We start from the raw sequence: 26,416 nt of genomic DNA, 5'->3' as shown, positions 1-26,416 counted from the left end.
ACTGCACGGCAGTGATGATTTGGCGTACCACCAGAGGGAGCCCGTGTACCACAAGTGGTACGAGTGCCACACTTTGACAATCCCTGGCCTAAATCCAAATGACTAGTTTTAACCAGGAAACAAAAACTAGAAACGAAAAACCTAATAACAAAAATGGGCTCGTCTGCTTTTCTATTTGAACTGTTCAAATAAAAAATAGCATTTTGAACTATAAAAAAATATTAACAAAGGTTAACGACCAATAGAAGTGACCCTGTAAAACATAATAATAGAAATCCGTGCTGTCAGCGTTTTTTGGATTTCACATGGTCTAGTTGTCGCTTTAAAGAAAGCAATGTGACCGCTTCCGCTTGAAAAGATGACGTCAAAACCGCAATTTTATCTCCTTCAAAGACCACCACCGTGTCAGCGCATGCGCACAGGCCGTGTGGCGCGCGCGACCTTGCGATGGCGTTCACGACTGCACGTGCGCGCGCGCCTGACAAGCGTCCAGGCGCGATCAATCACACGCCGATTTCGATCATGCTTGATGATGAAGAACCGAGGAAGAGGAGTGTCCTTACCTGACGGAAGTGCGGCGGGAAGGATGGAAGGATGGACGACGCGACGAGGAGGAGAGCGAAGACCCGATGAGATGAGATGAGCAGCGCGCATGCGCACAAGGCACCGAAGCCGCGTCCTGTGCCGCAGCTGGCCGCCAGAGGGCAGAAGACACCAGTGATTTTCAGATCATTCAGACGTCATCACTGTCGCCACGCCTACCTTGAAAAAGTGACTTAGCTACTTTACTGATTATTTGAGTTTCAAGGTAATTTTAGTTACTATACTGATTACTTGAGCTTAAAAGTAACTAAATTACATTACAAGTACCTTTTTAGTTACTTTCAGCAGCGGCCAAGTGGAAGGAATATATATCACTTATCAGCAGTACAAAAAAACCATTAGCTTAATCATACCCATTACTTGCTAATATATATCGCATCGTATGTAAATTCCATCATGACGTCATCAACATGAACCGCTAACTTCAATATTGGTGTAGTTGAAGCCACATGAAATGAGCAACTTAGTGCAGACTTGACATGCCAAATACAGGAAGTACCTCAACATGGAAAGCAGTCCGGACTGAAAACAGTTTCAACTTTGGTCAAAAAGACAAAAAAGATACATGATGTTTTAAGAATCTTATCAAGTCCGATCATATTAGTTCCACTGGCGTATTTTTTTCCTCCTTATTTTAGCCACAAAATGTCTGAAAAATGTTTTACCAATAGAACTCGTAGGAACTGACTTAAAAGATAATTAAAATAAGATCTCGTATCTTAAAAGTATTTTGTCTGTCTGCAAATAAGTACAGTAAGATGTTTTCACTAGAAATAATTCTGTTTTTGGGGTCTAAAAACAAAGTTCAAAGTCAAAGTTCTGTTTTTTAATTATTTTCATGTAAAAAAAATACATTCTAAATCAAATCGAGACAAACGTGAGCTTCCATTCATATTTTCTCACTTCTACACAACAAAAACTAAATGTAGTTTTATATGAAATTAGACCAATGATGGTTGAAGCAAGCAAGCGTTATTTTTAATGTGCAGATTGGAGAACATTAAGTATAATAACGTATTATCATTACTCCAATAGAATGCAAAAACAATCACTTCAAATACACGTTTGGTTTTGGTTTCACAAGTCAACCTACAAAGTCACACGCAGAAAAAAAAGCAAGAAAAAGTTCAACGCACACACACACGAGAGAGCAAACAGTGACAATAATCGAGCAGGTTCAAGGGAAGGAAAAAAAAAAAACAAAAGCTAAAAACAAACATTTTACAAATATTTTGATTGACAGTCGGAACAAATAAAACCAAACACCCGTAGCATGCTAACAGTTAGCACGGCGTCGTCCTCAAGTGGAAGAAACGACAAATATACACTTTTATGCACGTTTTTTGTCTTGCCTCATGATGACGACGTCACATTCAAATCAACAAATGCCAGCATGCTAGCATATCTCCACAGTGACCAGTTACGCCTGAGTTTGAGTTAGCCGGCTAATGACGGGTCACGTTTAGCAGAGTTAGCCTTAGCTTTAGACAACATTAGCTCAGTAACAACCAGTCACGTTAGCATGCTAGCGTTAGCTCCACCGCAACCGGTCACGCGAGTTAGCTAAGTGACAACAGGTCACATTTAGCAATGACCAGTCATGGTAGCATGCTAGCATTGGCGCTGTAATAATGAGTCATGTCAGTGTGCGAGGATTCATCACATGACAGCATTAGCTTGGTAATCACTAGTCATGTTAGTTCTAGAGCTAATGCTACCACGCTAACAGTTCCCGTTAAGGAGTTAACATTAGCTCTGTCATGTCATGTTAGTGTGCAAGCGTTAGCTCCACAGTGACAGGTCATACGAGTTAGCGTCAGCTTGGTAATGACCAGTCACGTTAGCATGCTAGCATTAGCACTATAACCAACAGTCATGTTAAGGCGTTAACGTTAGCTCGATGACGACCGTCTGTCTGTCAGTGGCTCTGTCTCTCCGACACGACATCCTGTAGCCTCTTCAGCAAGACGTCGGGGCTGCCGCCGCTGTTCTCGGGACACGCCCGCTTGCTGGGGGAGTCGCATGCTGATGACATCATCAGCTCGCCCTCCATGCCCAGTGCTCTCTTGCGGCCATTGCAGCCCTGACGCAGCATGCGGTTGATGTCACACAGATCCTGAGGAAGAGAGGAACGAGGGGTTAAGGCCTTTTTTATACTCCCGCGCCCGCATTGCATCACGTGAGCGACGCATAGGGGCCGCACGGCAAAAATTGTTACCGCGCGTAGAATGCCGCGGAGATCATCTTTCGTGATTGGTCCGTTTTCGTTACATGCTGCGATGACGTACTCAGCGTTCCTCTCGGTTCTTTCTACATAGCACCTACACCGCCGCCGCCTTGATCGATTTTGCAGCATCATTAAACGTATCATCTGCTCATCGAGGTCCATTTGTTCGAGCAGACGCTGTTCCACGGTCGCCATTGTTGTTGCGTTTGTTCCTTCTTCCGGAAAGCAAAGTCAAAACGAAACTCCACCCTGTGGTGTCCTGGCCAATAGCAGCCATAGCGACACCCCCGACTTGGAGGAGAACTGCAGCACATTTTCAAAACTGCGCTCGAGTAGAAAGGATTAATACAACTAATGACATTGGATTACATTTTGAGGACTTTTCTTAATTTTGAATGAATGCGTTAACAGGACCATTGGATGTTTCCTAGAAAAAAAGTGGATTCAAAGACTCACAGGAACCTTTTCATTGAAAAACTAACAGATCGGACCGCAAGGTGGCGCTACGAGGTCATATGTGGAAAATTAGGAGACGACAGCAGAATGGCACACCGCCAGAGAGCCAATCACAAGCGACGGTCGGCTTTACAAGGCTGAAGTGAAAAAATGTCTTAAACGGAACTAAAATTGGAATCATGGAGCCTTTTCTCTGGACTTGAAGCTTCCCTTAACACTAGTAGCTTCCCTGTTTACTAGTGGCTAGTTTGTGTTTACCTTGGAGGGGCTGCTGTTGATGCGGTAGGTGAAGGAGTTGGGGGCGAGTCCTCCCGCCGAAGCTTTGTGCGGCGACACGTAAACGGAATGGCGCTGCGACACTCGGCGAGGAGACGGAGGGTGACAGCGCACCGACGGGAACGGAGACACGGGCGGCGCGTCCATCTGAGACACACGTGCGAGTAAAATACAGCAAACATCAACACACACGCCAAGTTCAGTTCACGTGCGTGTTTGTGCGCGGCGCGTACTCTGTTGTCGTGCGGCGCGTATCTCATGGCGAAGCTTTTCATCTTCAGCATGTAGATGTTGTTGTAAAATTGGATCAGGTCGCCGCGTTCCTCCTCGGGCGATCGCTCGCCGCCGTCCGCTCCTCCGGAGGCGGAGCGCGTCTTCTCGGCAGCTGCAAAAAAAGCAAAAGTTGACGCAAGTTGTAGGAGAAGAAAATACAAGCGAATAAATAGATGCCGCACGTTACACTTGCACAATGACATCGAAAGCGGCTCCTCGTGCAGCGCGAAACACACACACTTGAAACCAGATTGGTTACATACACGTCACAAAAAGGGTTTTCCCCTCATGGTCGGACATGAAATCAGATAAGACAATTAGGATCACCACAATTATTTGCTAAATGTCCAAATAATGAGAGAATTTGTTTTTGTTTTTTTTTTAGACAAATTTTCATGACTTTTTCAAAGTCAGAAGTTGACATGCACTAAGATTACGATGTGAAAACCCAGACGATGATGTCATCATGTCTTTGGAAGCTTCTTTTTGAAATAATTAGAGACGCACCTGTGGATGTACTGTAACGAGGCCGACCCGAAACACTCTTTCTTTGTGTGACATCACGGGAATAAAGTCAAAAGAAATCAGCCAAGAGGACTGTGGACTTGCACAAGTCTGGTTCATCCTTAGGTGCAATTTCCAGATGCCTGAAAGTTCCACGTTAATCTCTTCAAATAATTAAAGGTACATTTAAATACCGTGGGAATGTCCAGCCATCGTACCGCTCAGCGTTCCCGAGATGAACGTGCTGTGGTTCCAAATTTGCAAATCAAGCCAAGAACAAAAGCAAAAGACCTTGTGAGGATGCTGGCTGAAGCTAGTCTGAAGACTGTGTCATTATCGGCAGTGAAACGAGTACTGTTCCCACATGGGCTGAAAGGCCAATCGGCCAGAAAGAAGCGCTTGCTCCAAAAGAAACATCAAAAAGGCAGATTACACTTTGCAAATGCACACATGGACAAAGACCTTCATTATGGGCATGTGAGAACACCATCCCAACTATGAAATACGAGGAATGTGGGGTTGCCTTGCAACAGGCGCGACTGGGGCGCTTGCCAAAATAGAAAGAACACGATGTGGAAACACTGAAGCAACATCTCAAGACTTCAGCCAGGAAGTTGCGCAGCAAACGGATCTTCCGAATGGACAACGACCCGAAACTTGTCACCAAGACAGCTTCCGCTGAAAGCCCAATTCACAAGGTTATTGGAGGTTAAAGGCTCATGTACAAGTGTGTCAGTTTGAGTCTGAGTTTTAGAAATCCCACATTAAGATTTGTGTGATTTGGTGGGAGTGGTACTGGCACATTTTCACGTGTGCATAAATAAATATAAAAAATAAATAAATAGCTAGACGAGCTGGTCCTCCATTTCTAAGGTCCACCAGACTTCGTGTTTCGGGTGTGTGAACCGGATTGCTGTACTGGTATGCTTTTATTTTGAAGGCTACAGGATACTGTATGTCGCGCCGATATTTCCCCAGTGTTTCTGAAGAGATCAGCGGTGGAAGTGTTGTAGCACGGCAAAGTCGTCAATAAAAAGACTTCCTTAAATCAAAAACGACATCGGATGGGACACGTTTCTTTTTGTTTACGGCTGCTTCCTTGTTCCTCAGTCAGGACGCTTTTCGATTGGCTACATTCCGATTGACGGCGTCATGACTCGGGATACGTCGGCTTTCCCCACGCACGTGAAGATTTGTGCTCATAATGTCGGCCCCGACCTGTTTCACACCCTATTATCGGGTCTCATCCACTCCTAACACACCTCAGACCGCACGATCATCTAATAGGATGATCTTATAAAGCGTAAGAGGGTTAGCCGTTTGATGTGCTTGGATGGGAAAGGGCAAAACAGCCTGATTATTGTAATGTGTGTACCGGTGATATTCGTGTGCTAGCGTTATCTCTGTAGCTCCGACCAGCCGCCCCAGCGCATTAGCATTAGTTAGCAGGTTAGCTTACATCCCGTTCCTGACGCAGGGTCCACCTCCATGTTCTCATCTGATACCGCCACCTGCTGTCTGGGAGTGCGATGCAGGAGGACACTGCGGTACACCTGCACGCACGCACGCACGCACACACACACACGCCTGTCACTATGGCAACAGACAGGGGGCAGTAGGTGGGTGGGCGTGTCCTCACGTGGCTGCTGGCCTGCGGTTGGCTGCGGTAACACTTCATGATGTCCTGGAATGTGTGCGTCTCCTTGGAGATCTGCGGGAGGGATGGAGAGAGCACACGGAAGGCTAACTTCAATGTTAGCATTGGCTCGCTGATGAGCAGCCACATTAGCATTTTAGTATTAACTTTTCAACCACTCGTCAAAATAGCGTGTTAGCATTAGCTTTGTAACGACTCGTCACATTACCATGTTAGCATTAGCTCTGTAATGACCAGTAACATTAGCATGTTAGCATTAGCTCTGTAACCACTAGTCATAATTGTGTTAGCATCAGCTTTGTAAGAAACAGTAACATTAGCATGTTAGTATTAGCGCGTGTGTGTGTGTGTGTGAGAGAGCGTGAGCTTGTGAGAGTGCCCGCGGTGCCAGTGTTTTACTTTGGCGATGATGAAGACGGTGCAGAGCAGCATCTGGTCCAGGTGTCGGTCTCTCATGAGTTCGGTGGCGTGAACCAGAGAATGTTCGAAGCCCGTCCAGATCTTTGCGCGCAGCTCAGACGAGATGGCGAGTCTGCCGCACAGATCGCGAAGACGCACGCTGGCCAGGTGGTACACCTGCGACGCGCAACCGCAAAGAGGTCAGAGGACGAGACGATGTGAGCCTCAAAGCGGCCGACCTCGGACGCCGTTCGTACCTTCCGGAAAAAGAGCGCCAGAGATCCGGTGCGTTGCGGCCGCCCACTTCCCGTCTGGGTGTCGGCGGGCGCGGCGGGCGCAGAAACGGGAACGGGGCGGCCGGGCGACGCGGTCAACAGGAACTGAGCGGTGACGCCGCCCGACGAGTCGCACGGCTGCACGGGGATCAGCGTGATGGTGTGCTCGCCCCCGCCGCCGCCTGGACGCAAAATGCGACGTCACCACTCCTACGGCCATGTGATCACTACTAAATGATGATCATCCTAATAAATAATCATGATAACTAGACTGTGCAATTTCTGGAGAAATTGTGGGTGAATGCCGAAATGCTGAATGAAATCGTACGGAACGACGTGGAATGATGTTGAATAAAACTGATATATGATAATGCGGCATGACATTGAATAATATGGCATGATATGAAATGCAATTGAATGATTTGGAATGACTGCCAGGCTTCCATGTTAACATGGATATTTGAATTCGACAGCCGTCAATGGCAGCGAATGAGTTAAACGACCAATTAATATAATTTCTGTTGTATTGCAATTCGCGCGTCAATGTGTTTTATTTTGAAAATTGACTGCATCTTCTCCGCCGCACGTCTCAATTGACACGTCGAGACGGCACAGAACACTTCCGTTTCCGGGCCGACTTAACGGCACGGCTCAAAGAACGAAATCATTTCCTAAACTAAGTCAGTTCATGACGTTTACTGAAAAGATTTGTTCTTTTGAACGAAATATCAGGAGTCCTACTTACAATACGGGTTTATCGCAACAGTTAACTCTCACGCGCCAAGTCCGCTCTGATGCAGATACTACGGTCGTCGGTTGCTGTTCGACAGGCAGAACTACTTTTACGGAGTTCAAAATCTACTCTCATTGAGGAGAACCGGAACTGCAGTCTGGTCTGGGTGCCTACAACAACTCCGACCCCCACTCCTGCATCACGCCCACAGTGGACGCGCCACGAACGGCGGAGGAGGAAGCAGAAGCGAGGCAAGCGTGTGTGTGTGTGTGTGTGTGTGTGTATGTGTATATATATATATATATATATATATATATATTATATATATATCAATATATCAAAAATGCCGACTCCTAACCGGTCTGCGGTGCAAAGAAGGTTGGGGAACAGTGGTCTACGTGACTCCCACCTGGCAGCGGTATGCTGAGCACGGTGGTCTGGCCCTGGGGGCCGATCTTCAGGGTGCCGGCGGAGCTGAGCGTCAGGCGTTTGGCGGGAGACGTGACGGTGCCGGTCGCAGTCGTCGCGTCGTCGCCGAACAGACGTCGCTTGGCGCTGCCGGCGGCGGGAGAGCTGTAGCGGTCGTGTACCGACAGCGGGGACGGCGGAATTTCTACAGGAAACGAGAACCAAAACTCATGACGGGAGCAATGTGAAGCAAAATGATTTTGAAAATTGGAGTCAACGTAGCCAACACACCGTCCACAATGTCGCCAAAGCTCCTGTGAGTCTTGTCCTTTTATCTGTCTGCATGTGTTCCTACGGCCCTTGTGTGTCAAGATTCTTTATTTCAAGCTTTATCAGTCCGGGACTTCAATGCTAATTTTTGTTAGCCAGTCGATGGTGTTTTACATTATGTGCTAGCATTAAGCTGGTGAGTTACGCATGTGTCTTTGTTGTGCGTTTAGTTTTACAGTAACAGTACAGTAAAGTTTAAAGTAAAAGTACATGCCCAACTTGTTTTTGGTTGGTTGTTTTTGTACACTCATATGTTAAGAGTATTAAAGCCTCTATGTCTTTTTATTATGTACATTTAGAACAGATACAAAACGTGCAATTAATTTTGCGATTAATCACAACTTCACTCTGGAAATCACGATTAAAATTTGTAATCCATTGACAGCCCTGGTCTTCATACCTTTACATTTTTAAGAACAAAAACACAAAGTCAATTTTTTGTATTTGTCAACTGGATGCGTCGCGTTTACTGCCACCTAGGGCTGGGGAGGAAAAAAATAAAAAATCCATCAATAATCAACTGGAGAATGGATTGTAGACAGTGTCAGCGTGGAGGAGGGCCTCGCCGAGCTCGTCTGTGAAATTCAGGTTCGTAAACCGCTGTAATGACTAACAGAGGCCAGCAGATGGCGGCGTTGCATCGCCATCGATTGGGGAGCAGTACAACTTTGGAGGAGAACAGAAAGTTTCGGCGGCCAATCTCCATTTGTCACGTCAATTACGAGGGTGAGACATGCCGACATGTCGGAAGTCGGACGAGTGTCGGCACGCGACACTGCAACACGGTATGTATACGTATGCTATAGACAGAGTATGTGTGGCGCTAGCTAGTAGAAAGTGTGTGTCGCGAGGGTGAAAAAAGATGACGCAGTTTATGGACACAAAATTCTTGTTAATATTGCGATCCTGGAAGCAGAAGAGAAAAGAAGAGACCGCGCTTCCTTTTGGTCGGGTAGGCGCTTCTATTTGTCACAGAAAACGACATCGGGCGGGCTCTGTGGGGCGTTGGGCGGGTTACCTTTTCGCGCGGTGCCCACGCCCGAGCGGACCTCCCTGATGCGAGGGTGCACGATGGGCGACAGCGCCACCAGGGGCAGGTGGGACGGGGCGGCACCGCCGGCAGCGGTAGCGCCCGAGTCCAGGCTGGACGGGAAGTTCACCTGGCAGAAAAAGCCCCCCCCCAAAAAAATGAAAAAACATTTGAAAGGCCGCAGTGAGTCAAGTCACCCACTAGGGGGCAGCGTGAGCGGTCAACGAAAAGTCGCATCGAACGAAAAGAAAAGCACACGCCGGGGGAATGAACTTCAGCAAGGGGACCCAAAAGTCGTGTCAAAGTTCAAGTTAGTCTCTCAAGTCCAACAAAAGCTGCTTTCGTGTCGTTCACCTTCACGACGTTGACTACGTGTTGCTGTTCGTCCGTGTTGGGTTTTTTGTCTCCGTGTCTATGTTCCGTAGAGATGCAACAAGTAATCAATTAAATTGATCACATGAATCAGCAAAAATAATCATCCATTAATTGTTCAGAAACCTAGTTGAACCTAAAAATGTCAAAAGAGCCTCAAAATTTCAGCTCGTCTAGAGTAAAAATCCTCGGATTTCTGTCGTCCTCCGTGATTATGTTGGTGTTTTTTTCAAAATGAGACAATTTGCAAACGTCTGCTTTTACTTCGGCAAAACAGTCATCAACATCTTTGCCGGTTTTCTGACGGACCAAACAAGGAACGCAACCAAAACCAATTTCAGCTTGTAAACTATTTGCACTCTCAATTTGAATAAAGGGATGGAAATTTGGAAAAGTTTCTTTTAAATCACATAAATCAATTCTTAAAGTAATAGTTGCAGCCCCAATGTTCATACAGTATTTGTTGACGTGTTGTTGTTGATCTAATTGTGTGTTTACATGTTGACCATGTTTGTCCGTGTGCTGTTTTGGATGTTTGTTTACGTTTGCCTTTATGATGCTCATCGATGTCTTCATTTAGCCGTCGTCGTCTGTCTAACATTATCCTTGTTGATATCAACATGTCGCCGTTTGTCCACGTTATTGCTGGCGATATTTTTTACATCGACAACCATGTTTGTCTGCACGTTGCAGCGTGTCGAACTTTTATTCGTCTAATTGTTTTTGTCGATAACGATCAACACCGTACATGAAGAGAGTTGCCGTCGTTATCGACGCGTCGCACTGACCTCCTCCACGGTGGGCACCTTATTGCCGGCGGCCCCCAAGGCGTTCCACAGGGCGGAGTCCGCGGTCCACGCTCGGCTCTCGAGCACCTGCTCCTCGACCTGGTTCAGATGCTTCACCATGTCCCTGGACAGGCCTTCTTCGGCACGGATGAACACCTCGATCACCTGCGCGCGCGCACACATATACAAAGCTGGTAAATCGTGTGTGTGTGCGCGCGCGCGTGTGTGTGTGTCCGTGTGCGCGTGCCAAACCTTGAAGAAGTAGAAGGGGGCCAGCTTGAAGACGTTGATGATCCACGGGAAGGTCCTCTGGGAGCTGTAGGAGAACAAAACCACCTCCAAGCTACACGCCAGAAGAGAGCATTGGAAGATGTCCTGCTCCAGTAGAGCCTGTCACACACACGCACACACACACACACACAAAACAAGATGTGAACATCAAATGAACACACATAAATCCCACACACGCAAAAATGCGAGACATGCACACAAAAATAAAGACGGGACCGAATGAACACACAGGAAAAAACACACATAACATGCACGCAAGACGGCCAACACACACACAGGAAAATAAATAAATTAATCAAAACAGGAAGGGAAAGAAAACAGAATGCGTACACAAAAAAGATGAACAGCAGCAAAAAACATGCACACAAAAAATACAACAAAAACGCACACAAGACATGAACACACAGAAATCACAAACACACAAATGCAAGATGTGTACACCAAAATAAAAGTGTGGAAAATCACGCACACGCATGGCCAAATAAACACTCACAAAAAAAAATAAAAACACTCAAGAGGGGAAAACACACAGTAAAAAATACACACAGACCCAAAAAACAAACAAACAAAAAAAGATACCTGTGCATAAAAAAAATTAAAGTAAACACATGCACATGAAAATACACAAAAACACAAACATGAACCCACAACACAGGCACACACGCACACACACATTCATTCGAGGTCTTGATTGTTTTGTCCAAATGTTTGTGCCGGACACGCGTGTGCGCATACGCTCATGTCTTTTCCGTGCAGCCTCTTGGTCTCCTGCATCAAAACGTTCTCCAGAACTTTGTAGAAGAGGACCTCGGCCAGCTTCAGGCGACTCTCGGCAAAATCTGAGCACACACGCACGCACGCCGCAATGTGTACAATCAGCCAGGCGTCAAAAACAACATTTGAATACTCGAACGTCGATGGCGTTCACTCCGCCAGGTAACTTGACGACTGGACAATATTCGAGTGAGTCGTCTTCCAAAAGTCCTTTTGAAGGCCGATATCCCGAATATTGTTCGGCGGTCAGGGCAACGGGTCAAGAACGTTTTGCTTTGGGAAACGACGTTTCCGCGCACGCGCGTACCGATGTGCGACCCCGGCGAGCGATCCGAGTCGTCGGTGTAATGCTTTTTGAAGGTCTGGCCCAGGGTCTTCACCCGGCTCACGATGGACTCTGTGGGGTCTCTGGAGCAGGACCTGAAGTCCAAAGCAGGTTTCATGATTGGATCAGGGCAGAAACAAAGTTGAAGCAAAAGCAAAGTTACTTGAAGATGCGCAGCAGCTGCTCGCCGGGCGCCGCCCTGAGGCCGGCCAGCACGCTCTGCAGACGGCTGACGCTCTGCGTGGCCGACGACACGGGCGTGGCCGCCGCGTCCTTCTCCTTCAGGTACAGGCGGCCCGTCAGAGGCGTAGAGGGCGCCAGAGAGGCCGACTGCACGCAGTCCAGAATCAGAATCGTCAAGTATGTCCAAAAAACACACAAGGAAATTGCGCGTCCCGTTAGCCGCGCGCCTTTAGCCACAGAGTTTAGCATTCGTAATCATTTTCTAACAAGTGCTCGTTTGAAAGGATTTAGCGACCGTGAGATGAAGTGACAATGACTTCAACTTCAAATTGTTGCGGTTTCCCTCCTCCGTGTGTATCCGTTAGAGCCGCTACGTTCTTATTAGCCTACGCGTGTTCCTGTTCCCGTTTGCACGTTGGTTATCAATCGCACTGGTGCGTTCTAGTTCCCGATGGCGTCGGTGTGCTTCTGTTCCTGTTGGCATTCATTATCATACGCACTGGTGTGTTCCTGTTCCAGCTGGCTGATTGTGACGTCCCACGTTTTACCTTCTCCACGTGATGCTGCAGCTGCTGCTGAGCGCTGGTCTGTCCCGCGCCCGCGCCGGGCCGCTGGAAGCTTTTCCTCGGCGTTCCGATTTCTTCGTCGGCGTGAGCGTCCAGGAAGACGCGCTCGTCAAAGTCTCCCACCGTCAGCACGTACTCCTCGTACTCGCGGTTCAGCGCTTTGCTGAGAGCAAAACGAGAGCGACGCGTCAGGCGGCCCGACACACAAACAAACAAACAAAACAAAAAACGGTGACAACTTACTTGTTGTCAATAAAGTTGTGAGGATCCAAAAGTTCAGTCAGAAGATCCTCGTTGCCTTTCAGGATCTGATCGGGAACAGAATCAAGTCAGAGGTTCCTTCTTTGAGGCTGCGCCAGGAAGAGCGCGCGCATGCATGTCGTCGCCCCGCTCGCTCTATCGCCCATTCGTAAATCGTAAACATCTGATTTCATATCGCAGATTTTTATTTTTTTTTATAGCCGACTCTATGCTCTCATTGGCCCCGCCTTCTCGAGCCACACACGTTCAAAGTCACGCATACTACAGCGAACTGTATGAGAATGGTGACCCCAAGTGGACCTCACGTGCATATTTTGTGCCGGTCTTGTGCAAAATCTATTTTATGCGACTACTTGAAAAATCGCTGAGTCACGATCAGGAGAATAATTGATTCGAAAAAATATCCGATAGCCCCGAATAGGACGCCTTTGTAAGAGTACAGGGTAACCTCGTTTTAACGGCTATCGGAATGAGCGCGTGGCTCATTTACACGCGCCAGGGAGCATGCTAGCTGCACGGGAATGAGTCATAAAATAATCATTTTGGACTGTAAGGTGTGTGTGTGTGTGTATATATATATATATATATATATATTTTTTTTTTAAATGATGTGAGAGTCCGCTCTGTGAACATATGAAATGTACTTGCTTGCTCACTTGCATTAAGGGACAAAATAGGACATAATGAGACGCATTGGGGGGCATTATGGGCCAAATGGGATATGACAGCCGTTGGGACACAGTTGGGCAAAATGGGAAACGTAATCGGGAATATTATGGGACACCGTGTGCAACAATGGATGAAGGCTGTGGAACAAAAGGAGACATGAACGGGTGACGAGGCAACGTGGAGTAAAGCAAGTGTTCCTGTACCTGTCTGCGGAAGAGCTTGCGCATGTAAGGTTTGAAGTAGTGCTGTTTGATGCCTTTGGCTTCCACCACCAGGCCGTCGTGAAGCTCGCACAAGCGCTCCAGCGCGCACGGAGACGCCTCGTCGGCGCACGCTTGGACTTCGTCCCCCGACGTGCCTGACGCGTGCCACATTCCGTCATCAGCGCCATACAAACAAATCCTTCTCGTCCTTTCGTGTCAAAATAACATTTTTACTCTCGTAATATTCAGACTTTTTTCCTGCTCTTAATTTTACGATTCAAGATCCACGCATCCACCGTCAACAGCGCTCGGGGCGCCGGAGCCTCACCCGGCCGACTCGGGGCACGCCCCGAACGGGTCGCGGGGCACATCTAGACACGGGCAACCGTTCGCATTGTCAGATTTTTTTCCATAAATTGATGATGATTGACTTGTCGGTTTGGTTTTCCAAAGTCAAAGCGGATGTTTGCTAACGTCTGATTTCAACTGAACACAAAAGATAACCGGCCCGCTTGCAAACGGGAAAATATTTACTGTTGAGGGGCCGAAATGGGAGGAGTCGACCGACGGCTCTCGGCGACAAACGCGTTTACGGGTGACACGGCTGAATGGATCTGACCGATGAAGGCGGGGTTGATGAGCTCCTTCCTGTTGGCGCACATCAGCGCGTTTCCGAAGACCAGGTCCAGACAGCACAGCAGCAGGTGGTACGAGTTGACCAGGTCGTCGCCGATCATGTGGAAGTTACCTGCCGCACGCGGGAGGAGTTACAACGCTACGCAAACGCCGCAACAACACTCACAGGCATAAAAAAAAAAAAAAGCTACAAATAACAAAAACAATCATAAGAATAGTGCCGCTTACTAAGTCACCGGCAGTGTCTGCATGACTGGATTATACTGCCCCCAGTGGCCAAGTCGCACATTGAACGCGCATTTCAAGGCACCGCTGTAATATTTTTCCTTAAAATGACTTTTTTTGGACTTCCATTTATTTACGGGTCATTTTCAGATCATTTGATCAATAATAGTAAAGGCAGACTCCACTGAATGTCATTTTGAAAATCAATTCATCTGACTGATAGTATTGGAAAGATCGGAACATGAACAGATTATAAATGTTTCTACGAAAAAAAAAAAAAAGGTTCTACAGTGGTATTTGTGAGAGACTTCCCTCTCCCCAGCCACTTCATCCATTTCTTCCGGGGGGATCCCGAGGCGTTCCCGGGGTCTCCTCCCGGTGGGACGTTAGCCCATTGTTGTTCTCAGCGGCTTAATTAAGGATTAGCCTAGCGCACTCGCACAGTTGGGCGGCGTACCTTTGGTGTAGACGAAGAGCGTCCAGCAGAACTTGAAGACGTCGGCGACGTGACACGGTTGCCGGCGGTGCTTCCTGCCTCGGGGCTGCCGCGGCGGAGGGGGCGGAGCCTCGGACCCCCGCGGGCTGCGGAACACGGCGGCGAAGATGGGCTCGAACTTGCGGAAGATGACGGTGGAAACCTCGAAGTTGCGCTCCAGACGCTCCACGCGCAGGCAGAAGTTCTCGCACAGGTTGGACATGTCGGACCACTTGCGCATCTTGGAGAAGAACTCGATCAGGCTGCCGGACGCACGCACGCACACACCGGCGAACACAAGCGTGTCCAGCGTCATTCAAAAAATGAACTTGAATCCCATCTTCTTCTTCTTTTTCTTTTCTACTATCATCTTGTAATGTTAGTTTGTTTTTCCCCACCGAAAAAAAAAAACTACTAGTTTTTTTTTCTTTAAGTAGATCTGTTAAATATTTAGGCTGTTTGCTCACATCAACACTTCTAACATCACTTTTTGAGTCTTTGTTTGAAAAATATATTTTAATCCCATAAAATTATTATTTGTAATTATTATTATTATTATGTTCATCTTAGAACATTATTTGTGTCTCTAAAAAAATAGGCCATTTTAACATGGTAAAGTTCAGTTAGTTCTTAAAAATGTACAACTTTAATGTGACTATAAAACTTTTTTAAAAATGTCATAATAACTGCACGAAAAAACAATATTGTCATCATTTTAACTGTCATGTTCTTTATTTTTTACTTGAATCTAATTGATGACTTTTTATGAAAACTAAAAATTGAATCCTGTAATTTCTAAAAGTATTGTCTTCAAAATATCATTTGAATCCATTGAAATATGACTTTATTATACTTGCAGAATTGAGGCTGTTTCTCTTTAAACTTTTATGCGCGAATATGAAGGCATTGGTTTTTTTTTTCCCCCCTTTCCTGAGCGCGCCGTCGTCGTTCTTTTCTCACCTGAGTTTGGCGGTGCGCAGGATCCTGGTGAGCGACACGCAGTTTCCCTCCATCAGGCCTTTGCCCACCGTGGGCGTGGATCCTTTCCTGCAGGCGGCGTACAGCGAGCACGCCAGCCAGTGCGCCACCTCGCCCTGCGCACAAGCAGCGGCAACAACAACAACATGTCACTTTCACACAAAACGTGCACGCAAGTGGCTTTCCTCCGGGCTCTAGGTTAATTGAAGTCTCTAAATTGCCCGTAGGTGTGAATGTGAGTGCCAATGGTTGTTTGTTTCTATGTGCCCTGCGATTGGCCGGCGACCAGTTTGGGGTGTACCCCGCCTCCTGCCGGCAGTGTTATCTTTTCATCCCCCCTCTATTCTGCTCTTTGTTTTTTATTAGCGCACATACCGGTACTGTATATTCATGCGTATGTGCGTGTATCAGTTGCCCTCAGGGACGGTCAGAAATCCCAGCTTTCCACACACAACTAAATGTCACGAATAGTTTTGTTACAGCATTTGTCTATTTACTGACATATGGTGTTGCCTTCGTGGGACAGTCAGAAATCACAGCTTTCCCCACACAATAACTAAACAACCTTAACTGTTTAGTTAATGAGTTCTACCAATCAGTCAGTGATTGAAGGTGTTGCCTTCACCGCATTAATTACCTTAATTAATTGCCTTGTCCTGAATTAATTACTGTAGTTACATTCTCCAGCTTCCCATGAATTTATGTAGTTACAGTGGGAAGGGAAAGTATTCTAACCCCCTCGAATTTTTCAGTTTCTTATATTGCAGCCATTTGCTAAAATCATTGTTAATTTTTTTTCCTCATGAATGTACACATAGCACCCCATAGTGACAGAAAAAAATTGAATTGATTTTTTTTGCTGATTTATTAAAAAAGAACAACTGAAATGTCACACAGCCATACGTGTGTGTGTGTGTGTGTGTGTATATATATATATATATATATATATATATATATATATATATAAATAAATATTTGCATATAACTTGTGACGTCGGTCGCGGTTGTTGTGACGCGCCGGAAGCCGGTCGAGTTGGAGCCAGCCTCACCTCCAGCGTGTACGTGTTCCAGATGGCCGTGAAGTTGTCCATGGCCTCGGTGGCCGTGTGCTCGTCCATGTTGAGCTCCTGACACAGCGTCTCCAAACTCCTCCGCACGACGCTCTCCTCCATGCGGCCCGACTCCGAATCGGACGACTCCTCGCCCCGCATCGGGATGGGCAAAGTTTGTGGTGGCCGGAGAGGGGGGGGGGGGCGGTTAAAGAGAGGGGGGGGAAAACAAACAAACAAACAAACAAACAAAGGCCCAAAAAATGAGAGCAAAACAAAACAAAAACACGACGCTCGTCCGGCGACCGAGACGACGACCTAGCTCACTTCCGCTAACCAGTGGCGCCAAAACTGCCGAGCGAGGACCAATAGGAGACGAGGGGCGTGTCGTTCACTCGCCCCAAACCAACAGTCATTCGTCATGCTCTTGTTTGCTCACTTACGAACTGTTTAACGGTCGCTAAAAATAAACTAGAAAAACGTTGTAGTCAGTTCACTGTGTATTAGAACTCAATACACTTCTTATAACTAATTATAAGATCTATTTTTCATTTTCGTTTTAGTACAGTCACTGGCGTACACTGAGTTGCGTCTCCTCCGCACCGCCTTTTCCCGTTCTCATTTCATCACTTCCGGAATCGCTGGGGAAAAAAATCATAGTAGATACGCCAGCGCATTGTAGCAGTCCGGCTCACCGAGGCGCCTATTTAGCGGCCATGTTGGAGAGGTCGACGTTCCCATGGAAGGCCATGCAGGGACACCGAAATTAAGTTGGAACTTGCTTATTCCTCAACTGATTTTCATGATGGGTACCGTTTTGTTCAACGCCAAAGCGTATGCTATCAATACACAACAAGTAAAAAAGGGAATATATTATATAGGGGTTGTTTTCCCCAGTTCCTTTTTCGTAATTGTACAACGTTTTACGCAACCTTAAGCAGTACAATGTACCGGCATATTTGGTCTTTCGATTTTCTTGCGTTCCACATACATGGAATGCACTGACGACTTTGCCCCCCCCCCCCCCCCCCCCCCCCCCCCCTAGCTTAGCGTCGCCGTCGGCACAGGTGAAAATCGGCATGTCGTATTTACCAATATAGATGTGTGCTAAAAATGATTTGAAAAAAATATATATAAATTGACGTCGCGTGAAGTATTATTTTTTAAGTTCCCTTTAAAATACTTATTTTTATGTTCGTCATATTTACGGTCGATGACGTGACTGACCGACCAATTAACTAAGCCTCTCAAGTTTCATTATGCCGAACTATTTATAGCTATCTTTAGCCCCGAAAAAAATAAAAAAAATAAGGTAGGGACCAATTAACATGTATCAGTTTATCAGATTTTGTTATTTGCACCTGTTTTAGTAAAATGAACCACCCTGCACAATGTACACCCTGCACTGGTCGCCAGCCAATCGCAGGGCACATACATACATACAAACAACCATTCACACCGACGGGCAATTTAGAGTTGTCAATAACCTAGCATGAATGTTTTTGGATGTGGATGAGTTCCGCGTGCGCCTGATGAAGACTGGTTAGAGCGTCTGCCTCACAGTTCTGGGGACCGGGGTTCAAATCCCGGCCCCGCCTGTGTGGAGTTGGCATGTTCTCCCCGTGCCTGCGTGGCTTTTCTCTGGGCACTCCGGTTTCTGCCAACATCCCCAAAACATGCATGAATTGGACTCTAAATTGCCCCTAGGTGTGAATGGTTGTTTGCTTCCATGTGCCCTGCGATTGGCTGGCAACCAGTTCAGGGTGTACCCCGCCTCCTGGCCGATGAAAGCTATGATAGGCTCCAGCTCAGAAAATGGATGGATGAATAATAATAATAATAAAAATAATAATAATAGACAAACTAAATAAGCAAGCTGTTGGGCGATCAACGGCGTCCTCTAGCGACACTTAATGTGAACTACATCTCAACGTTCCCTGCGCGGAGTGTGGCCACACTGCGCATGCGCGGCCCAAACTGGCTGCGGTGCGTTGCGTTCACAGACGACGAAAAAGATGAAGAGGAAGATGAGGTGCACCGCAGCGGACATGGCGGACCTGCTCCTTTTGATTTTCGTCACGCTGATTGGTCAGTCTACACACACACACACACACGCGCACGCACGCACGTGGGAGGTACGCTGCAGTGCGGGGTCGTGGTTGCTGACTAATGAACGTTGTATGAATGAGCCATGTTCACAGCATTGAGTTCGCGTGCTTTTTCTTTGGCCCCTTTCACGCAGAGATTCCACACAATTGCTGCATTAGAGCAGTAACAGAAAGGCGCCTTTGCCTTTCACACACAACCCAGTCAAATTGAGATGCATGGGATTTCACAAAGCAACATGGCATTCTGCCATCAGATAATTCAATGACCTCGAGAGACAATCGATCATTCATCCGTCTTTGCCTTTCATGCGAAACCCAGTTCAAGTAGGGAACAGTATTTCCGAAACTGGGCGATTTCACACGGAATGACAACGTGGCATTCCGCTATCAGATAAGTCAATGACCACAACTGAAGATCGGCATTTCCCCGTCATTGCCTTTCACACAGAACCCAGTAAAAGCAGGATATTTTCACAATTGAGTGTGATTTCACACAGCAACAGGGCAGCAAGTGATCAGTCAGTGTCTGGTGTGACCATAACTGGTAGTTATGTCTTGTTTTGCATGCAGAACCCTGCAGAAGTGAGATATTTCCATAATTTCACACAGTAACACAGCATCCCAACATTTGATAATTTGTTGACGTTAGCATCTGGTGTGGCCTAAATACAAGAATAAAAAGGTTTTGGCCTTTTGTTTTTCACACAGAACCCGGAAAAGGTGTAACTCTGCTGTGGCTGTGTGAACTTTCACACAGAATGCAGTAAAGGCAGGATATTGTCACAACTGGGTGCACTCTTATACAAAACAGATCATCTTGCCATCAGAAAATGAGGTGATGTCTCGTTTGGTGTGACCGTAACACACAAACCATTTTCCCCTTACTTTTCCTTTCACACAGAACCCAGTCAAGGCGCGATATTGCCAAGACTTGGTGTGATTTCACACAGCAACACAACATCATACCATCGTCAGATTATTTGCTGGCAACACACCAGTGTCTGGGGTGACCGTAACAGAAGAATGTGATTTTTTTTGTTTGTTTTGCCTTTCATACAGACCACAGTAAAGACAGGATATTTCTGCAATTGAATGAAATTTGACACAGTAACATCGTATTAGATGATGTCAGTGTCTGGTGTGCCGTAACAGAAGAATTTTTTTTTTTGTGCCTTTCACACAGAGCACAGTAAAGACAGGATGTTTCTACAATTGAATGAGATGTGTCTGGTCTGACTGAAACAGAAGAATTGATCTTCCTCTGCCTTTTGCACAGAACCCTGCAAAGGCTGGATATTTCTGCAACGTTGTCTCCTGTCACATAGCAACACTGAATCCTGCAATCAGTTAATTAGCAAGCGGCTGGTGTGACGTATGCAATGTCGCTGACAATTGCTTTCGACACAACAGGGCGGGATGAGCGTCGGTGCGAAACTTGCCCTATATCCTTTCACACGGACGGGGCTGTGAGAAAAACACTTTTTGCGGTCCGTCTGCTGATTGGCTCTTGAACCAGGAAGCAACAATCTGTTGGGCTCGAGCCTTGGCGGAGGTCCGACACTGAAGTGTTTTTTTTTTTCTCTGTCGTTCAGCATTTCCGCTCTCCGAGTCCTTCGCGGGCAGGTCCCGAAACCCGGTGAGGAGACCAACCAAGGCCGCCGACCGCTCCCTCGCCCGCTCGTCTCCTTTGTCTCAGTGTCCTGCGGTTTTTCCTCAGCAGTACCCGATGAGGGTGGCGGCGGCGGCGGGCAGCGACGGCGAGTCTTCCCAGGAGGAGGCCTCGGGTTCCCCGGGACCGGTCGGGAGGACGCACGCCGCGCCGGAGCTGGAGGCCATGATTGGTCAGTGGGGATGCGCTAGCTTCATTGGGTACACCGTCAGAACGGTCCCCCGAGTTTGTCCCAGATGACTTTGGGCGAGAGGTAGGGCTCGCCCCGGATCGGGCGCCGGTCGTTGGATATACGTATTCCGGTGTGCACTTATGTATGATTTCTGACATTTTTATTGGTTAGTGGCACACATTGGTTGCGATGTGTTGAGAGGGTGTACCTAATGAAGTGTCTGATGTGACACGCTGGGGGAGGAGTCAAACGTGACGGTAACATGTGACTTGTTGACAGGCTACTCTCCTCCCTCCGCACCCCGTGACCTCGCCCAGGAGATGGAGCCTCACCAGGTGATCATCCACTGACAAACTCACCAACACAAAGCAAAATAACTCAAAATAACTAAATAACTCAAACTCAGTAAGTGACTGAAACTAAAAGAGCCCAAAAGCTAAATACTTAAAATAACAACTCAAACATCTGCCAACTAACTCAATATTGGTGATGCTGTTAAGTGTTTGTTGTGTTTTTGTTTTATTGTTGGTTGATTTTTCATCTTTGTTTTGTTTGGTGTTGTTTGTTTGTTTGTTTGTTTGTTTGACTTGTGCGGTTTGAGTTTTCCGAGGCGGCGCTGGACGAAGGCGGGCACTTCAGCGGTTTTGGCGTCCTTCGCTCTTCCGCGCCAGCGCCGACGACAGCAGGCACGGCCTCTTCTGACATCGCCGCGGCGACGGTGGCCCCCGAGACCGGCCCGGGCACCGACTTTGGACTCCTGGGGGTCAAAGGTAAAGCAGGAGATTGGCCGTCTTGGCTGTCAGTCAAACTCCTTTTCCTTCCTTCCTGCAGAGCTCACCCACAATGCCACTGTGGCACACGTCGACGTGGCCACCAGCACGCCGCCTTGGCAGCCCAAAGAGGAGGAAGGAGAGGAAACCAGGCCAACGCCCACCTCTGATATTTCGCCCAATGTTGGCTTAGCTGAGACCAACTGGGACTGGATGACCACGCCCCCTCAGAAGCCACACGTACGTTTTTTTAAATTGGGAAAACGTTTAAAGTCGACAGAGCCGTTTAATAATTCAGCCCCTGAAGTCAGGTTGACTTCGTAACATGAAATCTGGTCAACATATCTGTTATGAGTAGACCCACAAAAAAATCTCAAGCCATGCCCCCCCAAAAAATACAAAATAAACAATCAAAAGAACGGGGAAGTCTGCTATTTAGGTTCAAAGTGGACATTTCCCCGCAACCCTCGTTAGTGAGGGTAAGCAGCCCAGAAAATGGATGGATGGTTGGCTGAGTTGCACCCAACTGGATAACAAACATAAATCTAAAATTCAGCCCCTGAAGCCGGTTTGACTTGGCAACATGGAATTTGCTAGAAACGTCGATCCTGAGTAGACCCACCAAAAAAGTGTGAACACACACAGGAGGTCTGCCATTTTGCGTTGAATGAGCTACTGTGGGATCAGTTGTTCTCTGATGTTTGTCTGTCGTCAGGTGGTGTGCGTGGACTGGACGCAGCCGAGTGGACAGGGCTACGTCCTCCTCAACATGATGCGCAACCTCAAATGCGTGAGTGATAATAACATGCTAACCATGCTAACTACGTCCTCCTCAACATGATGCGCAACCTCAAATGCGTGAGTGATAATAACATGCTAACCATGCTAACTACGTCCTCCTCAACATGATGCGCAACCTCAAATGCGTGAGTGATAATAACATGCTAACCATGCTAACTACGTCCTCCTCAACATGATGCGCAACCTCAAATGCGTGAGTGATAATAACATGCTAACCATGCTAACTACGTCCTCCTCAACATGATGCGCAACCTCAAATGGGTGAGTGCTAATAACATGCTAACCATGCTAACTACGTCCTCCTCAACATGATGCGCAACCTCAAATGCGTGAGTGATAATAACATGCTAACCATGCTAACTACGTCCTCCTCAACATGATGCGCAACCTCAAATGGGTGAGTGCTAATAACATGCTAACCATGCTAACTACGTCCTCCTCAACATGATGCGCAACCTCAAATGCGTGAGTGATAATAACATGCTAACCATGCTAACTACGTCCTCCTCAACATGATGCGCAACCTCAAATGGGTGAGTGCTAATAACATGCTAACCATGCTAACTTCGTCATCCTCAACATGATGCGCAACCTGAAATGGGTGAGTGCTCATAACAATCTAATCATGCTAACTTCCCAAATCTATAGACCCACCCACACACACACACACACACATACGCGCGCACATGCACACGCAAAAGCACACACCGACAAACACACAAACATATGCTCACACACGGACTTAGACACACACACACATTAAGTACACGCACATGCATGAACGTGCCGATGCACACAGGTAAAAACACGAGCACATACAAAAAATCACATTGCTTGACACACACAAAAAAGCAAACATACTCACACACACACTTAACACAGTTGCGCGTGTGCGTGACGCACAGGAGGAGTTCCGCGGCGACGGCGGCGTGCGCCTGATGAAGACGATGGAGCGACGCGTTGCGCGGCGCATGAACAGCACAGAGGGATCATGGGTAATTTACCTGAGCAAGCCCAGGCACCAACAACGACAGATGCTGATGCACGTGGCGTCTGACGACGGTACGCACACACGTACGCACACACGTAAGCACTGTATTGTATGAAATCAAACATTTTCCATATTGTGTGCGCGTTTGTGTGCGCGTGCACTTCCAGGCGTAATGGCCACCAAGGACCTGCTGAGTCTGCTGGGAGAAATGCGTCCAAGTTTAAACAGGGTAACTTTTCCGAGAACATTCTCCTGCCCTCGCGGGATCTCTGCGCTGAACCCTAACCCGCCTACACCCACCCCTCAGGTGGGCATCCAAGAATACGGCGCGCCACCTACGTGCCAACCCCGCCGCAGCGCGTCCCAGCGCAGCGACTACAGCAAACTGTTTGTTGTCCTGGTGGTCATCGGCTCCATCTGCCTGGTCATCATCACGTCAGGCTTCATCTACATCTGCTGGCAGAGACGCCCCCCTTCCACCAAGACCACTGTAAGACCACCTTAAGACCACAGGGATTGAAAGGTTACGCTAAAGTTACGAATGATGTATGTATTATGTAGACGTGGTATATTCTTTGTACTATTGGGAATACATGAATATAATTTCATGTATTCATGTATGCATTCACTGTATTCGGCTTCCTGTACTGATATTCGTCTTTTTGGTGTTCAGTTCCGCGGCGAGGAGCTTCGCTTTGTGGAGAACGGTTGCCATGACAACCCCACCCTGGACGTGGCGGGCGACAACCAGCCTGACGCCCGGCCTGAAGACCAGCGAGAAGAAGAACTGAAGAAGAAGCAGCCTAGTACCAACGGACTGGTGGGGGGAGGCGAGGGCGTCTGCATGGAGGAGAACCCTCGCTGGCAGGTGAGATGAAAACCTTGGCAGAGTATCTGTCATGTGCCTTCTATTCTGCTTGGCAATGACCACCAGTTTAGTTCAGAGAGAAGCTTGTACCTGTATATAGTCCCAGGAGAGGTTCCGGTCCCAAGAAAAGCTTGTGGTCCAGAGAAAAGGTTCGCATCTCAAGAGAAAGTTTTACTCCAGACAAAAAGCTACTTGTCTCGAGAGAAGCTTGTAGCTCATAGAGGTTCTCATCCTAAGAAAAGAATCTTGTCCCAAGAGAACATTGTAGTCCCGAGAGAAGGTACAAGTCCCGAGCATTGGTTTGAGTTCCAAGAGAAGGTTCTAGTCCAAAGAAAAGGTTCTTGTCCCAAGGGAAGAGGCTTCTCATCACAAGAGAAGGTTCTAGTACAGAGTGCAGCTTGTAGTCCTGAGAAAAGGTTCTCGTCCCAAGAGAATGTTTGTCTCCCGAGAGAACGTTCTTATCTCAGGTTTGTAGACCAGAGAGAAGTCTTCCATCCTAAGACAAGGTTCTAGTATGGAGAGAAAGGTTGTCGTACACGGAGAAGCTTCTCATCCCAAGTGGTTTTATTGCAGAAAAAGGTACTAGTCCCGAGAGGTTCTAGTCCCGAGCAAATGTTTTAGCCCCGAGAGGATTTTGCCCCAAGAGAGGGCTCTAGTCCCAAAAGAAGGTCGTAGTCCCAAGAGAAGGTTCTACCCTGTCATGTTTGTATTCTGCTTGGTAACGAGCACCAGTTTTTTCATTGGTCTTCCAGGTCTTTGTCAATCAAGCAGCAGCTGAGGAAGAGGAAGAAGAGGACACACACCTCTGATGGAGGACAAGGAAGAGGATGGAGGGACGTCTCCAAAGAGGAGTCACCCACCCACGTCGCCGCCGGGCCTCGGTAGCCACGCTAGCCGTTAGCCACACTAGCTGTTAGCTTGTGATTGGCATTCATCGCAAACATGAGACACACGGCGAAAAAACAAACAACCCCGAAGCACTTTAACAACGTTGGAAATAAAAGCGCCTTTTCACTACCGTCGGCTGCCTGCTTGGCAATGTTCGCATTTTTTGACCAATGCTAAGGCTAATGACGCTGCAAGTTAGCTAGTATTTCCATGAAGAAAACTACAAGTTGCTTGCGTTGACAGATTGTGTTCCTGATGCGCCGCGATAGCGTCATGGCTTGCTCGTCAAGTTGTAACCTGTCAAATAAAGTTTTGCAACTCTCATTATTGAAGCAACGGACGAGTTTCTCTTAGAACGTGAACTCATTCTTAATTTATATCCATACATTTGTGTTGTCCTGCCAACTATAAATGTCGTCTTTGAAAGAAAGACATTTTTAAAACGTTAAGAGAGCAAATTTGAAAGTGAACTCGGAAACTAAAACGAGTATAAAATTCGGGATCCACACACACACACACACACACGCGTGCGTGCGCACCATTATGCTTTGTTCTCTCAAAAATTTTTTATTTTTTACGATTAGGACTTTTTTTCTGCAGGAATATATTATATTATATAATATTTTTGTGCGTTGTGCTTGTGTCCACGCCACATCTGCAAATTGGCCCCTGGGACGTTTTGGTGTGTAATTTTGAAATGTGTGAAAAAGTCACCTAAACAATAATTTTTTTAAAAATTCACCAATTCAATTCATTTTCATCACGATCTAAAGTAATTATTTATAAAAAAAAAAGTTTTCTGTCGTCCTGCCACAAATGTATTCATCCTGTAAAAGAAAGACATTTACAAAAATAAAAAAATGACTAGATTAAACCATACATTTACACTTAAAACACATTTGATATTTGTCAACTTTATCTCGTATCTGTGGTGCCTGAAAAAAAAACCGTGAAATATGAATTGAAATAGTCCGCGCATTCCTGAGGTGCCTCATTGGGATTTGTCCGGCTTATCGACGTCACTCGCCGAGATCTCCGCTCCCTGTCGACATAACAAACACCGAGGTAACCAATCAGAGGAAAGGGGGCGGTCGTAGCCAAATATGGACAAAGCGGATACAAAAGTGGCTCGAACAGAAGTAGCTGGAGCAAGTTTGACTGAATATGCGGTCGGGTCATTATT

At 47.0% G+C, this 26,416-nt stretch overlaps 2 protein-coding genes across 7 annotated transcripts; one reads left to right on the top strand and one right to left on the bottom strand.

Annotated features, from left to right (window-relative positions):
- Positions 1-1,559: 1,559 nt before the first annotated feature.
- Positions 1,560-17,551, bottom strand: rbl1 (retinoblastoma-like 1 (p107)). 3 transcript variants are annotated; one of them, XM_061786153.1, is made up of 21 exons: positions 16,967-17,514; positions 15,900-16,033; positions 14,922-15,202; positions 14,223-14,351; positions 13,604-13,758; positions 12,714-12,778; positions 12,453-12,633; positions 11,885-12,051; positions 11,704-11,816; positions 11,358-11,461; positions 10,584-10,721; positions 10,332-10,496; positions 9,160-9,301; positions 7,813-8,016; positions 6,653-6,852; positions 6,396-6,572; positions 5,979-6,050; positions 5,799-5,892; positions 3,796-3,947; positions 3,545-3,709; positions 1,560-2,719 (listed from the first exon to the last, which is right to left on the bottom strand). In XM_061786153.1, exons 1-21 carry the CDS (start codon positions 17,126-17,128, stop codon positions 2,522-2,524), a joined length of 3,198 nt encoding a protein of 1,065 aa, XP_061642137.1. In that variant the 5' UTR covers positions 17,129-17,514; the 3' UTR covers positions 1,560-2,521. The 3 variants fall into 3 exon arrangements, 2 of the variants coding, with proteins under 2 accessions (XP_061642137.1, XP_061642138.1); XR_009790287.1 differs by lacking the exons at positions 1,560-2,719; positions 3,545-3,709 and having other exon boundaries at positions 3,901-3,947; positions 5,979-6,082; positions 16,967-17,551; XM_061786154.1 differs by lacking the exons at positions 11,358-11,461; positions 11,704-11,816; positions 11,885-12,051 and having other exon boundaries at positions 16,967-17,384.
- Positions 17,552-18,047: 496 nt separating this feature from the next.
- On the top strand, positions 18,048-25,557 carry podxl2 (podocalyxin-like 2). Of its 4 annotated transcripts, none has more exons than XM_061786222.1 (12): positions 18,050-19,054; positions 20,667-20,710; positions 20,795-20,915; positions 21,195-21,250; positions 21,517-21,685; positions 21,747-21,925; positions 22,401-22,475; positions 23,392-23,548; positions 23,645-23,706; positions 23,785-23,967; positions 24,151-24,345; positions 25,098-25,557. In XM_061786222.1, exons 1-12 carry the CDS (start codon positions 18,982-18,984, stop codon positions 25,152-25,154), a joined length of 1,371 nt encoding a protein of 456 aa, XP_061642206.1. In that variant the 5' UTR covers positions 18,050-18,981; the 3' UTR covers positions 25,155-25,557. The 4 variants fall into 4 exon arrangements, with proteins under 4 accessions (XP_061642204.1, XP_061642206.1, XP_061642205.1 ...); XM_061786221.1 differs by having other exon boundaries at positions 20,792-20,915; XM_061786220.1 differs by having other exon boundaries at positions 18,048-19,054; positions 20,667-20,915.
- The last annotated feature ends 859 nt before the right edge of the window (positions 25,558-26,416 follow it).

Source organism: Phyllopteryx taeniolatus, chromosome 9 (assembly GCF_024500385.1).
Source record: "Phyllopteryx taeniolatus isolate TA_2022b chromosome 9, UOR_Ptae_1.2, whole genome shotgun sequence".
Taxonomy (NCBI): Eukaryota; Metazoa; Chordata; class Actinopteri; order Syngnathiformes; family Syngnathidae; genus Phyllopteryx; species Phyllopteryx taeniolatus.
This window is presented reverse-complemented; position numbering and strand designations above follow the sequence as displayed.

What these genes read in the sequence shown, in the direction of transcription:
- rbl1 (XM_061786153.1), bottom strand. Translation starts at nt 17,128, where the DNA reads ATGCGGGGCGAGGAGTCGTCCGATTCGGAGTCGGGCCGCATGGAGGAG. An exon ending in CTGCGCACCGCCAAACTCAG is followed by an intron (nt 15,203 to 15,899) that starts GTGAGAAAAGAA and finishes TGCGTCCGGCAG; the next exon opens with CCTGATCGAGTTCTTCTCCA. An exon ending in CACAACTTTATTGACAACAA is followed by an intron (nt 12,634 to 12,713) that starts GTAAGTTGTCAC and finishes TTTTGCTCTCAG; the next exon opens with CAAAGCGCTGAACCGCGAGT.
- podxl2 (XM_061786220.1), top strand. Translation starts at nt 18,982, where the DNA reads ATGAAGAGGAAGATGAGGTGCACCGCAGCGGACATGGCGGACCTGCTC. An exon ending in AGGAGATGGAGCCTCACCAG is followed by an intron (nt 21,251 to 21,516) that starts GTGATCATCCAC and finishes GTGCGGTTTGAG; the next exon opens with TTTTCCGAGGCGGCGCTGGA. An exon ending in AGGAGAACCCTCGCTGGCAG is followed by an intron (nt 24,346 to 25,097) that starts GTGAGATGAAAA and finishes TTGGTCTTCCAG; the next exon opens with GTCTTTGTCAATCAAGCAGC.